At 40.0% G+C, this 18,731-nt stretch overlaps 1 protein-coding gene across 1 annotated transcript in view; it reads right to left on the bottom strand.

Moving 5' to 3' along the window:
- Positions 1–18,731, bottom strand: part of LOC124592155 (cysteine-rich motor neuron 1 protein-like) — a 44,296-nt gene that overhangs the window by 6,231 nt on the left and 19,334 nt on the right. The window contains exons 5-8 of the mRNA XM_047131808.1: positions 12,354–12,530; positions 10,497–10,655; positions 2,370–2,780; positions 1,961–2,143 (exon numbers count right to left, since the gene is read on the bottom strand). Coding sequence (XP_046987764.1) covers positions 1,961–2,143; positions 2,370–2,780; positions 10,497–10,655; positions 12,354–12,530 — 930 coding nt within the window. The remainder of the gene's footprint in view (positions 1–1,960; positions 2,144–2,369; positions 2,781–10,496; positions 10,656–12,353; positions 12,531–18,731) is intronic.

Below are 18,731 nucleotides of genomic sequence, written 5' to 3'. Positions count from 1 at the left end.
GTGAGGCAGGTCATAAAATAAATAATATTAATATGTTTCTTAGGGTCTTGCCTGCTAAATAGTTTTAAATATGGTTCACAAACTTAGCATAGGATTTTATTATTATATCTCCGCAGTATTTCATGGTAAAAACTGTCCAGCTTTGCCAGTTGGTGTAGCAATTCTTTTTAAAATTTCAGAAAGAGTTTGAAAGCTTATGAGTATGAACTGTGTCAGTTGCATTACAAGTGGTTCTGTATGCAGAAATGTGCACACCAGAAACTGTGCAACTCAAGATCCTTGATGTTTAATAACTTCTGAGTGATTTGTATAACATAAATTAATGAATGTCTTTACTAAACTGTGTTATGATTTACAACTGGCATGGAAAGCTATTGTCATCAAAATTAGTGATTGTTGGACAGGATACATATTGACTTAATTGAACAACCAGAGTGTGTTTTTCTCTGATAAATTACTACGGGATTGTGCTAAGTGTGAATTGTGACTTTTTCATAGGAATTTGAACTGTTTTTGTGACTCAATAGAACAGTTAACTTTGCCACTGTAATTGTATGTGCTGGTCTGGTTCAGTGTGCTAGTATAATTTTCATAGTTGATAAACTGTTCCCATTCCTATTAATCAAACTTTGTGAAGAATAAATGTGTGTTTTAACACAATATAAATGGTGACGGTATGTACAATTTTGAGCAAATGCTATTCTGCACTCATTTATACTTCCAGCATTATGGTGATCAAAAGTGGTGCTGCCAAGGAGAGACTGTGAGAATCAGATCAGTAGCATTACAACCTTATTGGTATTCTTGATCACACCTGAATTCATTTTAGACTTTTATAATTTTAACTTAATAAACAACACTTGAAAAGTCCCTCTAAAGAGAAAAGTGATGTTTAAAATATAAACACTATAAATTGTAATTCCATAAATTGTAATTCCATAAATAGCATCCACTATGAAACTATGAAATTTAGTCATGACAATCTTAGAAATCTGATACATTTGTATAACAAATATTGTGCACTTTTAATCAATTGTGTAAGGAGGTCAAAATTTATTTGAAATTTGCAGAGTGCCAGCCATTTTTTGAAGCTGTGGCACTGACAGGCATTTTGTTTATTGCTGAAATGTTGAGCTGATGTGTTTTCTGATGTGCTCTCCTATGATAAGTGTGATGCAGTGATGTCAGCTACTGTGCTATGTTTTGTTATTCTGAACTGGCATTACTCTTCTCATGAATAAATGCAGATTATAAACTAATATATGTGGTTACTGGTTTTATTTGAAATTTCACATGAACCAATTAAAATAAACTGTTTGTAGAAAGCTGAACCTGAGATGCTTAGTGACACAGTTTCAACATCAAGGAGGTTAATGCAAAGAAAGATAATAAGTTATTACTTGAATGCACTATAGTTTTCAAACAAATTTGATTTTTTTTGTACTGACATCACGTGATGAGTGATAGCAACCATGAATTCCTGCAGAGAACTGTGAGTTCTCTCTATCCCCCCCCCCCCCTCTCTCTCTCTCTCTCTCTCTCTCTCTCTCTCTCTGTGTGTGTGTGTGTGTGTGTGTGTGTGTGTGTGTGTGTGTGTGTGTGTGTGTGTGTGCGCACCATGTAATGGTGAATTAAATAGAAAATGAACTGGCATATGTTACTTACAAACCTGCTACAGTTCAGGTAGAATAGTAATAATACCAGAGTAGCTAGGACAAGGCAAGAAAGTAGGAAAATATGACACACCCAAAATGTAAGGTGCACCATGAAAATATGACTGCCTTCTTACAACAGCAAACACCCTTACTCACACAAAAGCAAATATAATTGTGTCATAGAGGAATAAAATTCCATTTCTAAATATCTAGATAACAAACAAGAATAATGCTGAAGTATAAATGAAAATCTTTGATACTTTATTTAGGGCAAAAATATATAGACCATTAATTCGTTTTTTTACCTTCACATGTAGAACAGCAGTCTGATCTTGCAACCATGTTTGGGCATTTCTCTGAGCAGGTCTGTCTAATGCAAAATCTTTCTCCATTCAGGCATTCACATTTGTTACAGTCATCTTCATCCCACTTCTCTCCAGATTTATATGTTATGTTTCCAACAGTGCAGCTGCTTGATATGCCTTTATCTGTAGGAATTAAAGTAATTGGCTTAAAATAGATGACTACATAATATAACTGATCTCAGTTTTACAGCTCTAGATAGTTTTTCTGTAGAATATCTAAAGAGTGTGAGACAAAAGCAACATACAGAATTTTCATGTAATTGCTAAAATGAATGGATAGGTGAAGAAAACTTATAGAAAGATTTGGAGATCAAAGCTCGCAGAGTCAATTAAATGAAAGAAAACTCACCAAGACAAACTGGGCAGCACTGGTTTTTAATCAATACTGATATCTCACATTGTGTTTCAGGACATTTTTCAGAGAAGCATTCTGTCTTTCCATCATTGCAGATACAGCTGCTGCAACTGTGTTCTCTCCATAATTCACCATGAGCTCTTCTGTGTGTGACACACGCTTCTTTATCTTCCACTGACGGTAATGTGAAATTAGGACAGGATGGACAGCATCTGTCACTGTGAAAGACAGGCTGCAAACATGGTGTTGGTGGGCACTCTTCAGCTTTGCACATAATCTGGCCAGAGTGGCAAAGACATCTTGTGCATGTATTCAGTGACCAGGTTTCTCCTTCCAAGTGGAATAAACCATCAACAGAGAAGCATCCAGTAGTTGGTTGATGCTGTGGTTGTTCCTCTGCATTATCTGAAAGTGTTCAATGGATTAAGTTTTATAATCCTGTATTAACCACATCAAACATGCATTCTCCAGTTTATAGAAACAGTTCAGATACTCATGTATGCACAAAATTTTTATTGTTAGTTACTATATCTTATAATATTCAGATGTATTGAGTCTTATGCAATTCATATCTCTTATGTTACAATGTATATTAAATGTTATACAATTCATATAAGGGATGTTGCCAACAAACTTATGATATTTAAAGATATGAATGAAAAATGTTAGATGAAAGGAATAACTGAAATATGAGTTGAAAAGGTAAAGGAGGGAACAAAATGGACAGTGAAAATAAGACTGAAGAGACTAAAGTGCAGTCTTACAGGCTGTAATTTATTGACTTGAAATCAATAAAAAGTGAACTACCACATACTACACTTTTCAAAAGAGTATCCATATGCCCAAGAAGAAAGATTTTTCTTTGCAAGAAAGAAAAACCGTCTCATTGCAAGCATAGCTATCTCTGAAAGGACAAATCATCTGAGATCCTTTATGAGAGTGGTCATGTCATGAAGTTTTATAAATATTACTTAACCCAGCAATAGACATTCCATTGATAGCTTACTTAACCCAGCAATAGACATTCCATTGATAGCTTTTATTTAGAACAAGTGATATGCCACAGTGGGCCTCATTAACAAAAAAGATATAGTGAGTATATCTCAATACGGGTTTAAATGAGCGCTGACAAACAAATCTATTTCATCTTTCATAAGAAATCACTTACAAAAGGTCAAAGCTATGTACAAAGACAAGCAACTGAAATCATTAACTGAAATTCTATCTGAAAGTACAGGGTGGTGCAAGAAAAACCAGCCCCGAGTACAACCTGCTCATTAGTTACGCACAAACTGTTGCCTCCCATGAGGAGATACAACAACAAACAGTTTAAAATGTAACATTTAGATAATGAAGAAATAACAAATAAGCTAATACTTTTGTTGTATCTGCTAGTGGCTCTGAATGTGCTACAAGTCAGAAAACAGTAGAAAGTGCATACTGTTCATACATACAGGCTCATGTAAGATATGGCCTCACAGTTTGGTCCCTTTAACCCCATCAATCCCATCGCCGCATAATTTTGGGATAATTCTCCAGCTGCTCTTGGCAGAAGAGAACCATGACGACCATTAATGGAAGCAAAACTAGAGACTCTTGCATATCTTTTTTCAGAAAGTTTGAAATCTTAACATTGTTCTGAGACAGTAAAATTCTTTAAAAAACTACATAGTGCCAATGGAATGCAGTCTAAAGAAAAACAGTGACATTCACAAATGTTACACTACGATAAACTGAAACACGTATGTGTTACACGCTTATACACAACTTCATCAAAAGGGACCATTTCACATGGGCCTTCAGCTGATCAATAAGCTTGCCACAAGCATAAAGTCTATTGAAGACAAGACACAATTTTATAAAGTTATGAAGTCTAATTTACTAAGTCAATGTTTTTACTTTATGATTAAGTGCAACACATGAACTACTGAGTGATAATACCATAATCTATTGAATGTAATTATTAACATAATTTTGGATTGGATTGGATTGGATTGCTGCGGTTAAAGGGACCAAACTATGAGGCTATCAACCCCTCCATATTATATGCATCAAGCCAGGATGAGTCTTTCATGAGGAAAGACACAGATGACAAATACCGAGGAATCTGATTTAACTGAGAATCCACAAAACCAAGAGACAGGAGCAAGCAGATGTAAGAGAGGGGTAAGAGGATGTAGGTGAGTGAGTTGCTCCACCCAGAAAGCAGCTGGAAGCCCCTGGGACATCTTATGCAATGTAAGATTCTCACTCTATTACCACAAGAAAACTAACATGTGGACAAGATGATAACATACATTAAATGTATTTGCAGTTGCAAATATGGACAACCATCAGCTGTATAATGGAATGACAACAATGAAAATTTGTACCGGACAGGGACTCAAACCTGTATTTTCCACTTATCATGAGCAGATGCACCACAGACATTGCAGTATCATAAGATGATAACACTTCAGGAAAATGAACAATGATGATGGACAGTAAATCAACAAAAGATGTAAAACAATAAGAATAATTACAAAAGGTGGGAAGGGCAGGAGCTAGGTTGGCCACCAACCAAGGGCAGCCCTGGGACACATGGGCCAGTGCAGGCACTGGGGCATCCTTCCAATCCCTCCAGTAGCCAAGAAGGCAAATGTGCCCGGCTTCACAGAGGGGAATAGGAACCAACTTTACAGGCAAACGTAAAACTTGATCAGATGTTTTGATGCTGTCCGCTAGCACCAGAGGCAGCATGTCAGCAAGTTTAATGCTTTGCTATAACGTGGCCAAATTAAGGCTCTCTAGTAGGATGTGGACCACTGTCAGGCAGACACATCAACAATGGGGTGGACCCTAACATCAGAGGACATAGCCATGGGTCAATCAAGTATGGCCAAAGCAAAAATGTTGGAGAATGGTAGATTTGCTGTGAGAAGCACAAAGGGAATATTGCTGCATGGTTGTGGTCCTGTTTATTGTTGATGGTTTGTTTGGAGAAACCAGGGCACACCAATCTGTGTTCCAGGTCTCTAGCAACTGATGGCTTAGGGTCTACTGAAGTTTTGGTTCTGGTATACCCATCTCCAAGTCAGCAGCCTGGTAGCCAACTTGGTCAAGCAGTCAACATGTTTGTTTCCTGGGATACCAACATGAACTGGATTCCAGACAAAGGCAAATGGCTGTACAGCTTGATGAAGGTAAGAGAGGAGATCCAGGACAGCCACTACCAATGGTATAGCCACTACCAATGGTATAGCTTGAAGACTATTCAGGGAGTCACTGCCTATTGAGAATATCTTGCTGGTGCAAGAACACATTTGACTGAGGGCTTTAGCAATGGCCACCAAATCTGCATAGAACACATGGCATTCATTTAGCATCTTGCATGCATATGGGAAAAACTGGTTTGTCTGTCCACCATACAGCCATCAACGTATACCACTTCTGAACATGGAAATGAATCAAGTGTGGCCAGAAACAGGTGGAGAAAGACCATGGGATCAACAAAGTCATTCAGTCCAAAGGATGGATCGAGACAGAGTCAAGGACAGGGTATACACTATGGGGGCATATGTGATTGCTCCCTGACAAGAGGCGACAATAGGAAAAGTTGGATACACCAACTGTGACTGGGACTCTAGTCCTGGAGCTCTTTTGTGGGTGGTGGATCTCCCTAACAGGAGAAATGGCATGATACTTCAGGTGCTCAAGGAAGCAGTGAATGTGTACCCATATTGAGCAGCAGTTGCTGGAACCTGATCTGTAGTGGAGGGACCCCAGTCTCTGTGAGCAGGCTGTTCACTGGGCTGATCAGAAAGGCACCTGTCACAAGTAGAACCCCACAATGGTGTACTGAGTTCACCATCTAAAAAGCCGAAGGTGATTCTGATCCATTTGCCAGATTTTCATAATCAAGATCAGACAGGATCAGAGCTCTGCAACAGCATGGAGTGGTCTGCACCCCAGCTGGTGTTACTGAGGCAGCAAAGAGTATTAGAGCATGACAAGCACTTTCATTTAAAGTGGCAAAGATGGTGAAGCCATATCAACCAAGTCCCAAAAAGTGATAAAACTCCATCACATTGAGAAATTGGCTGTTGAGGTACAGTACTGGTTGTGGATGGACAATACAGTGGTGACAGATGTGTGTAATGCATATCTTGGTGGCTGAAAACCCAAAACCATTGTAAGAAGCCAGGACTGCAACTTTCATATGGCATCCTGCAATCAGCCTTCAGCAATACCCACAGTGGAGGAGCAATAGTAAATGCAAAAATCAACATCGTACAGAGAGGGCGACAATGTGACGCCACAGTTGCAGCTAGGCCATTAATAGCCACTAGAAAAAAGGACACACTCAGAACTGAGCCCTGCATGATCCCATTCTCTTATATATGGGAGATACTGTGGGAAGCACCAACCTGAACCCAGGAAGTACAGTTGCATCAAGAAGTTCTGGACTAAAAAACGGTAACAAGGATGTGACAATGCCTCGTGGTGTCATAAGCCTTCTGCTAATAACAAGAGACATTGACTGTATTGACACCAGGCAAAAGCTGATCAGCTCACAGACTCCAAGCAGACTAAAATTGTCAGCAGTAGAACAGCCTTGAGGAAAACCACCCTGGGACAGAGCCAAACAACCTCGAGACTCAAGGTACCAACATAACCACCAGCTGTCTTTCGAGCAACTTGCAGAAAATATTAGTGAGAATATTTGGGCAATAGCTCTCCATCTCAAGGGGTGTTTACCTGGTTTCAGAACTGGGACAATCACACTTTTTCACCATATAGACGGGAACTCACCTTTGCTCCTGATACGATTGAAGATGGCAAGGATATGACATTGGCAATCCACTGATTGGTGAATGTGGTCTGACCTTGTAGCCAAGTCAGGGCAAAGGCATAGGGTACTGAGGATTCCCCACTCATTGAACGGACAATTAAATGGCTCTATGTGAGGTGTATCAAAAGGTAAGTGAATTTGCTCCATCCACTATTTGAGGCCGTGAAATACAGGCTGATAATTCTCATACACAGAAGCTCGAGCATAACAGAGAGCAAAATGTTTGGTGACAGCATCTGGGTCAGTATAGACAACACCATTCAGAGAGGTACTGTGTACAACTGTGGGGGCTGGTGTCTATAGAGATTTCTGAAATCTGATTGGGGGTGGGGGGTCCCAAGCAAGGAATAGGGAATCGCTAAGTTAGCTGCTGACAGAACGACTGCAATTGTGCTCTGGACAGCTGCACTGATACCTCCACCTGGTAAGGTGCTAAGGACAACAGAAGAGGCAAAGGGGTCACACTCAGCATTGTTGAGAGCACATCTGGGTGGTCATCCAAGTCAGTGATGCTGAGGGAGGCAGAGGGCGACTGGAAAATTATCACAGTCACAAAGGTCATCATGGACTCTCCAATGGATGGAGGGGAGAAGACCAGGGCTGCAGATGGAAAATTCAATGGCTGAACACGAGCCATATGCCACACTGATGTGCGGGAGCACTGGCACTCAAGAGACAAAGATTAAGCTCTGCGAGCAAAGTTTCAATAGCTTTACTGATGCCAGTGGTTGTAGTTCCACCCCACAAAGAGTAGTTGGCTTTCAACTTACCCAAAATGAGAAGGGGGAGAGGGAACTGAGAAATCAATGCAGTTTGAGACACTTGATCACAGGGAGTAAGATACACATTAGAATGATAAAATCTATAAATATCCTGACACGAACAGCTACAGCCTCCAAAGTCATACTGAGTGACACATGTTCACAGTAAAGTCCACACATAATTGCAAACTCTGCTCAACAATCTGTCATAGTCATTTTGATTCTTCAAATAGCCCCAGCAGCCATGGAGGATAGAGGGTTGCAATGCTGGGAACCAAGTCTCCTGGAGGGCAAAGCAGAAAGCAAGGAAAACACATAAGATAAAGTTCCAAAATAGGTGGTGCCACAAGGGCCATCAGGAACACTGTATTAGGTTCAGAGGTGAAACACACAAGGTTCTGTGACATGGGGACCACAAGAAACTCGTTCACCTTGGGGGTCTTGATGTTTTTGCCAATGATTTCAATGTCTGCGAGGGCTTGTCTGTCCCAGTCTCAGGGACAGAGGAGGAACATGAAGTCCCACAACCAGCAACCTGTAGCTCCTTCAGCTTCTAGCTGGTACCCAGTTGCAGATCAGCAGAATCCTGCAAGATGAGCATCCCAAGGGACCCCTTCCACATGAGAGATGTCAGGGGAGGTTGCTGGGTCTCCGGCTGTGGTTTGGGGAACAACAACCCAGGTGGGTGGGGAGTTAATGCTCCCAAAGTCGGTGCGGGAGAAACAGTAGGTGGAGGGCCACTGACCACCAGGGGAGTGGGTGTAGTCAAGCATCCCTGAGAGGCTGGTGAAGAAGGCACGAAGGGTGAGGGTACTGTTGCTAGAGAGGATTGTCTTGTTATAGCCACAGCAAATTTCATTGTCATACATACAGGATGAAAATGATCGTATTTCTTCTTGGCCTGCTGATACATGAGTCAGTCAAGAGTCTTGTGTTCTTGGATTTTCTTTCTTCTTTGGAAGACGGAGCAGACAAGTGAACAGGGGGAATGGTTCTTACCGCAGATGGAGGGGCACAAGGAGTGTTTATGTGCAACTGATCTCCACAGTCCCTACAGGTGGACCTGGTGTTACAACTCAATGACATGTGCCCAAGTCTCAGGCATTTGAAGCACTACATGGGATGTTGAACATACAGTTTCACACTGCACTGATATACCACCACCTTGACCTTTTCAATGATTTGCCTTCAGAGGCCAAATGATGGCCCCAGTATCAATCCTATTGTCCTTCGGTCATCACTAGACATGACAGACAAAATGCCCACCCTGTCACTCCAAGTTGGCATGTAACTTGTCATCGGTCTGGAAAAGTAGGTCATGGTGGAAGCAGATACCTTGTATCTATTGAGACTGTTATGGGGGTAGGGGGATGATAGTTACAGGAAAGTCACCCAGCTTTTCATAGGTGAGTTGGGTGGGTAAGGGTTTCAGTAAATCACCTGAGCCAGGTGCTTGGACAGTTCATTAAAGAGGTCATAGCTACTTCTTTTTTCATTATTGACCAACTGAGTCAGTGCTTATTTCTAATATCACAATGAATCAGATATTAAATAAAACTTTGCTTCATTGCTTTTCATCTCTAGTGACAAAAACAGAATAGACATTCTTTTCTTCCAGTCTGTTAAAGTTGGAAGTACAACATCACAACTGATGATAGAAATTTGCCATACTGTTTTGATACAGAGATGAACTGGCACTCATTTTTCTTTTCTTACTAAACTATGAAATAAAAATAAAAAGAGAAATAACTGTAGGTAAAGAGACTGCAGCACCACAGTTATGCTGAAAGAAGATAACAAAGAAATGAAAGATTTATGTGCCAGCCTATGGCTTCCAAGGACTTTCAAAAGAGGCCAGGAGGACTAATTAAAGAAGGCCTGTGTGGAATCTTGTTACTGCCCTGTAGCTACACATACTGGTATCATTGCAATACAAGACACAGAGGACCAAACCATGAGTTCTGTAGATAATGTGATCCCTCTCATTGTAATTAAGTGTGAAAGTGATGATGCATTACAGCATACAGTTTCTGAATGTGTCCTAAGGCACATATGTTATACCATTATTTCTACAATCATAGGCACAGACTGTCCAGAGGATATGCCAGTGGATGATAATGGAGCAGATTTTGTCCTAGTATATCCAAAATGTATTCGGTTCATGTACAGCCTGAGAATTTGATAGACAATGGACTATTGTGGTATCCTCATAAGCCTACATGTAAACCTGGAACATAATATTCCATAATGACATTGCAAAACTATGACAGAAAGTAAAAAAAAATAGCTTCCATAAATTTGTAAAACTCAGTTCACAGACTGAATGTAGAGATGCCAGAGTCATCTTCAATTCAGAGTTGAATATATGGCAAAAAAACCATGTCATAATGAAACAAATGCATTTTTACTTCTGGATTCTTGTGATAAATGCTACTCTTTGAAAAATTACGCACAATAAGAACAAAGCATTGCAAAATTACAATAAATGTTATGCTAACAATGAAGATATTCAAAATATCCTTATCTCACCTTGACAGTGTGGGCAGCAGTCTTCTGGTGGATTGAAGATGGGTTTGTCACATTTGATAACAGGACACTTAATGACATTACACATCTCCAAACCAGCATGGCAGTAGCACTGGTGACACCCATCAGGCCATGTCATTCCATCTTCAAAAATATGTCCAGCTGCCAAAAGAACTTCTTTTAGAATTTGGGTATATATATCAGAAGATTGAGAAGAAGAAATGGTTATCAGAATTGTAGAAATTCCAGGACAGAAAAGACAGACCACCACTCACATCAGAGAAGAAATGAAAACTAATGTGTATGTATCTCATAAGTTGTTGTTGCCTCTGGGGTATCAAAATTTTGTTTTCCCCTGGAGCAGAGAGTGAGTTTATACTATAAATAAACATACACTTATGATGTAGCAGAAAGATGGTCTTGTCAGAAACAGATGAAACAGAACAGGAGGAAGGGGAAGATGACAGAAGATTTTGCAGAATGGAAACAGAGAGGAAGGAAGGACATGGGATAGGAACAAAGGAACAGTGTCAACTGAAAGAAGGCCATTTAGCAGACAGGAAGGAGAAAAAGTTTTTGTAAAATAGGGGCAGAATGAGAGCAAGTAGCTAAAGAAGATGAAGTAATAACGGTAAGAATTAATAAAGCAAAAATAGGGTAAATTGGAAAATCTTGAAGTCACCATGAGAAAATAATGGAAACATAACCAGAAAATAAAATAACAGTGGAGAAACAGGGTCAGGAGAGAGAGAATGTGAGTAAAGGTAGATGGATAGGGAGGAAATAGGGGGAATGCTGAGCTGTGGAATGATTTGGAGGGACACTGGACACTCATCACTAGGTAAAGAGTTCAGAGAGGCTGTTTCTGTTGACAAGAAGGCTGTGGGAGAGAGGAAGGAGAATCAATGAGCTATGAGCCAGAAGGCAACTAAAGAAATCAAATTATTGTGATGTGTAATATACTCTGTAACAGAATGGACTATTTTAATCTTAATGGCAGATAAAAATTGCTGTTATCTAAGGTTACAGCTCTTTGATTGTCATGGCCCCATGTAAGGATGCAAAGTATGTTCACTGTTATCAGCTGATTACCTAGTTTCATTCACAAAATTTCTACCATTTACTCATTAGCTGTTGCTTATTGTAAGACTAATATAGGAAGTGATTATCTTATACACAGGACAGATCTTACTATTGGATCACTGGAATATGATTGGGCAAGGGGTTGGCAGTAAGAGTGGTTCAAGAATAGACCAAGACACTTCACTGGTTGGATGGATAGCAGAGTGCTTCTTTAGGGATATGTGGGAAGAATACTGGGCAAAAGTTCCTCACCATAGGGCACATCGAATGGTAGGTTGTTAAGCCCTGCCTGAATAACAAAATATGTGGTTACTATTTCTTTGTGGATGGCCAACTATGGTGCAGAAATTGTCAGGGGTATGGAACAATGTAACGTAGTTGATACAAGAGTGACAACCAGAAAGGTTAATTCCACTTTCTGACATCATTGTGTTCGTGGTTGCTAAGTTGATGGATCAACAAAGTTCTTGATGCCATAAAGTCATCCTCCATCAATCTGATGGTTTCAAATGAACTTATGTTTATAGGAAACTCTCTGGCAATTAATACTACTGCACTGTGTAATTGTTATTTATTATTTTTAATACTGAGATCTTTAAATAATGCTTAAGTTAGTTGTTGACTCTTGATCATAGCAATAAAAGACTTTCAGACCACAATTTTTACATTTTACAGGATACCACAGGTTATTTGTGATGCAGGTTTAATGCCAAGATCAGATTATTCATGTCCTGATTTTTATCACAGCAGCAGTAAAATTGTAAAACCCGTACTTACAAAGTGTTTTGCACATATTTTCAGACAATTCTTCAACTGGATACAATTCATCATCATCTTCCATTTCTTGTTCTTCATCAACATCTTCTTCCTCATAATCATGTTCCTCACCTTCTTCTTTACCTTCAGTATTATCCTCAGGTTGCAAAGGAGTAGTATCAGTTTCAACTTCTTTCACTAAAATGAAATAATAATTTGTTAATTAATCAAATGTATGCATTAGCCATAAGAATGGTTAGTGTTTACATAAAATGTTTGGATGTCTTATGTTATCCACAAATATAGTTCACTACAAAATACTGTCACATCTAAACCACAATCAACTCCAAATCCAATGGCAGGGTCATAAATGAAGTTCAATACTTACTACTGAATGCACATTTATTACTTACAGCAAAGTACAGCCAGATCTCCTGAATGGAGAATGTGATTATTTATACAAATATTGAATACTCCAGCATGTTAGTATTTAAACAGACTTTTCAAGCATAAGATATTTCAAGACATTCCAGAAATGATAAATATCAAATAACAAATAACTGCTGGTGGGCAAGTTTGAATTGGTGACCCACAGCACACTAACCAGTGATGCTAATGGCTATACCACACCGCATGCAACAGAGCTGGTGGCATTGCTCCCTCGCCTAGAGAAACAGTGACACACTGTTCGAGGAGTCATTATTGGAGCTGACTACAGCACCCTGGATCTAAATCTTGTTAATGGTCCTTTGTATGACTTCACTTGTGGATTCTCATGTTCTGGTCAATTTGCTACATTTTCTACACTATGAGCATTAAAAGTGACCATTACCATTGAAGCTTCATGATCATCTGGTGGTTCTTCAGTTTCCTTGAACCTCCCATCATCTATCTGCACCTCATTACTGTAGTAGTATTTCATCTATGCTCTTTTGTCTTTTTGATGATATCTTTGGCTTTTCATGTGATGAAGGATATGGTATGGCCCCAAATAATGCATTAGCAACCTTTTTGATAGTCCCACTTTCCACAAATCTGTAAAAATCCATACCAAGTCTCCCAGGTTGTATCTCACTGGCTGGTGCTCAGAGTTATAGTGTTCTCAGCCTTTCCCCATATGCAAGCTAGCTGTCTTGCTTCTTCAATCCTGTAATGAGGTGTTTCACATAGTCATCCTGAGTATTGTCCAGCTGAAAGGGGAACAGTATATCCATTGTCATTTCATCCTCGTGACTGTGGAGCAGAAAGAATGGTATGAAGGCTGCAGTGTTTTGCTTTGCTGTGTTGTATGAGAATGACATGATGGTCAGCATCGTATCCCAATCTTTCTGTTCGGCATCAGTGTACATTGAGAGCGTATCTACCAATGTCTTATTAAAGTGTTTGTGAGGCCATTTATCTGCTAATGGTAGGAAGTTGTCATCCTGTGGCTTATGTCACAATGTGAAATTATCTCTGGCACTAGTCTCAACTGGAAAATTTTTCCATGATCAGAGATTATCTCCCAGGGTAGTCCTTGCTTCAGAATGATGTCTTCTACAAGTAAATCATTATTTCTGGAGCTTCAGCAGTTGGCACAGCTTTGGTGATAGCATAACAAGTGTGGCAATCAGTACAGGCTATTATACAGTTGTTCCAATTTGTCAGACTCAAGAACCTCCCCACTTTAGTGGAATGCTGCTGCTGCAGGCAGGATTGATACCAGATGCCCCGGAGGTAACTACAGCATGTGCATCTGTCATTGACACTCCTTAAAGTGGCACAAGTAGTGTCTAATGAAATGGTAGAGACCTAGCCAGTAATACCTGCATTTGGTTCGGTCTAGAGTCTTCCAAGTTCCAGATAATTGCGATGATGAGAAACCATTTCCACCACATAGATCACGGGTCCTCTTACATAAAGTTACATCTATTAACTGTAATCCTGCCTTGGTCAGTTCCTCATTTTTCAAGGCTTCTATGGTGTTCAGCAATGCTGGATCTCCCTCTGATCAGCAGCAACATCATTTAATGCAGAAATTACTGAGATTCCATCCACACTGCAGTATTATACCAAAGGATTCCTTGAAAAGCAGTCAGCATCCTTTTGTATGGTTTAATTTTTGTATACCATTGTGGCGTTGTGCTCCTGATGCCTCGGTGCCCACCATACCAGTCAACTTAATAGATCCTTCAAGCTAGTCAGTCAGCATAGAGAATTTTATCCCTCACAACTATGGTTCAAATGGCTCTGAGCACTATGGGACTCAACTGCTGAGGTCATTAGTCCCCTAGGACTTAGAACTAGTTAAACCTAACTAACCTAAGGACATCACAAACATCCATGCCCGAGGCAGGATTCGAACCTGCGACCGTAGCGGTCTCGCGGTTCCAGACTGCAGCGCCTTTAACCGCACGGCCACTTCGGCCGGCTCACAACTATGAACGGTTTTCCAAATAATATGGCTGGAATTTGTTGATGGCCCACCAGACAACTGCAAGATACTTTATATGGTTCTAGAGTAATTCTCTTCCGACTTGGAGGGTACTCTGGAGGAATAAGCTATCACATTTCCAGCACATTGCTTAATTTTTGCTAGAATGGACACTGCCCAAAAACTGCTAGCATCAGTGTGTAGTTCTGTCTTGGCTTTCTCTTAATAGAATGCTAGAACTGGATACAATGCTAGCACCTCCTTAAAAGCAAGGAAAGACCTTTCTTATGCCTTGTTCCAAAAAATGTTGGTTTGTCCCTGCAGTAGTTCTTGCAAGTAGTATGCCTTGGTATAGAAGTCCTTTATGAATTGCCAGTAGTATGAGCATATTAAGAAAACTTCTCATGTCACAAATGTGCTGAGGAGTCAAAAAATCTGTAGCTACTCTTATTTACTCTGGACTGTGACAGACTTCATTGCCATTCACTAAGTGCCCCAAGATTTTTATTTCTTGGGCACTGAAGAGGCACTTTTTCGGATTCAGGCATAGACTTTCACTTTGAACATACTTCAACAACGCTGTCAGTCAGCTTAGATGTTCTTCAAATGTTTTTGAAAAAATGATGGTGTCATACAGACAGCAAAGGCACATTGTTCGTTTAAGGTGTTGATGCAGTTTGTCTGTCGTATGTCCAAAGATGGCTGGATTCTTGCATAGTCCAAACGGCATGAATTTGAACTCTTAGAGGCCATCAGGAGTTACAAAGCCAATCTTTTTCTGGTCATCCCCATCAACATTGATGTACTAGTAGGCTGTCTATATGTCAGTAGTTGAGAAGTGCATAGCTTCTTTCAACCAGTCCAGGGAGTCATCAGTGTGCATCAATGGATACACATCTTTCTTTTTGATTTCGTTCAGTCTTCAGTAGTCAATGCAAGAAATGCCATGTGCCACTCTTCTTCCTCACAAGGACCACTGGAGAGGACCAAGGACTCTCTGAATGTTCAGTGATTTCATCTCGCAGCATTTCCTCTACTTCCTCCCAGGTTAACTATTGTTCACCTAGTGACACTCTACTTGAGTGCTGGCTAATTGGTGGATGATACCCAGTATTGATCTGGTATTTTACAAGGGGCTGCTTGGTGTATCTTTTCTTCAATCTGAATTTGAGGGCACCAGAAAATTGATACAGAATGGCTACTACTCACAAACACAGTTCCTCAGTGAGGTCAGATCCTGTTGATAGTTCGATAATAGCTTTCTCTGTTGTGTTGTCTGTAGTGGTAGTTGAGTATGATTCTTTGTCGGTGCTGCTAAGCTGTTGTTCCTAGACTTGTTTGGCTGTCCCTACACAAATACCTTTAGGGGTGAGTTGTGACTGTTCATGACAGTAATCCAAATTTCCCTTGACTGCACACAATGCTTATAACTGTCACTGGCTTGTGGATTTCTTTTGTGAGGCTGAGTAGCTTTTTTCAATTGACAAAAGCAGTAGTAAAGAATGGGGTGAGTGAAATAAATCAAAGAGAAATTTGGGAAAGGGAATTATAATTCACAGAGGAAAAATAAAACCTTTAAGGTCTGCCGATGATATTTTTATTCTGTCAGAGACTCATCTACTATTTTTAATGTATCATTGCATACTCTAATTGCCTCAACATTGTCTGATTCAGTTTGACTGTATTCCATTCCCTCCATTTTACTTTTTTAAAATGTTTATCTTGTAACCTATTTTCAAGCCACTCTTCATTCTGTTGAGTCCGCAGCTTGTGGTCTTGTGGTAGCGTTCTTGCTTCCTGCGCACAGGATCCCGGGTTTGATTCCTGGCGGGGTCAGGGATTTTTCCTGCCTTGAGATGACTGGGTGTTGGTGTGTCATCTTCATCATCATCATCATCATCATCATCATCATCACCATTCATGCCCATTATGGTCAGAGGAAGGCAATGGCAAAACACCTCCACTAGGACCTTGCCTAGTACAGCAGTACACGTCTCCCACATTGTCGCCTATGCTCCTTGGAGAATGGGACCTCATCATCATCATCATCATCATCATCATCATCATCATTCTGTTCAACAGCTCTTTCCTTTGCCATCTCTGACAGAATAGCAATGTCATTGGCAAATCTTAAAATTTTTATTTCTCCTCTGTGAATTACACTTCCCTTTCCCAAATTTCTCCTTGATTTCCTTCAGTCACTCAGTACTTTGCTAGTGTCCCCATTCACAGCCTTCGACTTGTATAAGAGCAGTCTTGTTACTGTGCAAGTTTTCTTTTTTTAAATTCTCTAATCTAAGCTGTTGCAACAATAACAAATTAAAAATGTGTGTGATGTGGAACTCAGAACCTGATCTTTGTCAGCAACATTTATTTGGAAGTTTGATTTAAATATAAACTCCACTTAATGAAAAAGTTCGCTTCTAGGACTTTATCAATTGGAAATATGCATAGTAGATGAGTTGAGATTGGGCTCAATTATTATAATGTTGAAGAAGAAAAGGCAGATACAAATCTGAGGAAAAGATGCCCAGGCACCAGAAATGTCATGCCAACAGATAGTGAGTTGTGTATTTATATAAGGCTAGTGCAAACAGCCATACACAACCATAACAAATGAAGTATGTAGAAAATTGACTAAAAGATACTGGGTTTGTAACAACTACTTGGTATTGCTGGACACACAAGGTATCTGTATTCAATCATTGTGCCATGAAACTGCAGAAAAGAATATGCGGGTGAGAACACATCCGGGAATGTATCACCATGAAGGTTATCTGCAAGTCACTGCTGTCACAAGACAGGTAAAATACCATTTATTGTTTTCTCAGTTACTTAAAAACTATGCTAATAAATGCTACTACCATTCTTCCATTTAAACTATTACTTACTATCTTCCTTCACCAATACTTTCAGTGATTCACTCCTGCAACTACCATCTATATGCCGACGACATCCAACTGTACATAAGTGCAAGCCCCAAGAACACTGCTGACGCAGTAGCGAGTATGAACGCAGATCTTTGCTCTGTTTCTCGATGGGCACAGAACCTAGGTCTGAAACTAAACCCCAAGAAATCCCAGGTCATACTTATATCTCATCCAAAGTTAATCAGTCGGTACTTTCACGAAACAGTCCCTCAAATACTCCTCAATGGTACCCAACTAACATACCAAAAAACAGTAAAACACCTTGGAATAATCTTGGATGAACACCTAAACTGGGAAGAACAAACAGTCACAGCTTGCCGGAAATCGCTCTCCTCCCTACATGCAATTCAAAAATTTAGAAAAATATTACCAACCCATGTTAAACAAAAATTAGTCCAAACACTAGTCTTGCCTAATCTTTACTACTGTGATGTAGTTCAACATGGCACAAATAGTGAAAATTCGAGATGCCTCGAGCTAGTGATGAATGCTTGTGTTAGATATATATGCAATATATGGTTGTATGATCATATCAGTCCTTCATGCTCCCAGCTAGGTTGGATGCGCCCACATAAGGCACGCGATCTCCACACGATGTGCTTACTTCATCGATTTCTTAGCCACTGGTGCCCGCAATACTTATCTTCTCACATTAAACACCCATCATCATTCCACAACCACAATACCAGATCGGACACGTCTAGCATCTTGGCTGTACCTTTTACATAACACGAAATCTCTCCGTGTCATTCTCCATCTCAGCCATACGACTATGGAACGTGCTCCCCTGTGATCTGCATCTTATCCAGAACCACTCAACATTCAAGAGGGAACTCAAGACTTACATATTAGGGACGGTATAGCCACCATTGTTGTGCCCCTATCATCTTTTTCTTTCTCCTCTCCATCAGAGCTTCGAATTTTACCATTCTATTTCTCTTCCTCTAACCTATCTACCTCTTCTATATCTCTTTCACCCCATTCTATCATCTTATGTCTCTGCTTGATGAGAATAACTCACAAGCTGCAAGAATATAACGAGTAAATTCCCAACTA

The sequence above is a fragment of the Schistocerca americana genome, chromosome 2 (assembly GCF_021461395.2).
Source record: "Schistocerca americana isolate TAMUIC-IGC-003095 chromosome 2, iqSchAmer2.1, whole genome shotgun sequence".
NCBI classification, from domain to species: Eukaryota; Metazoa; Arthropoda; class Insecta; order Orthoptera; family Acrididae; genus Schistocerca; species Schistocerca americana.
This window is presented reverse-complemented; position numbering and strand designations above follow the sequence as displayed.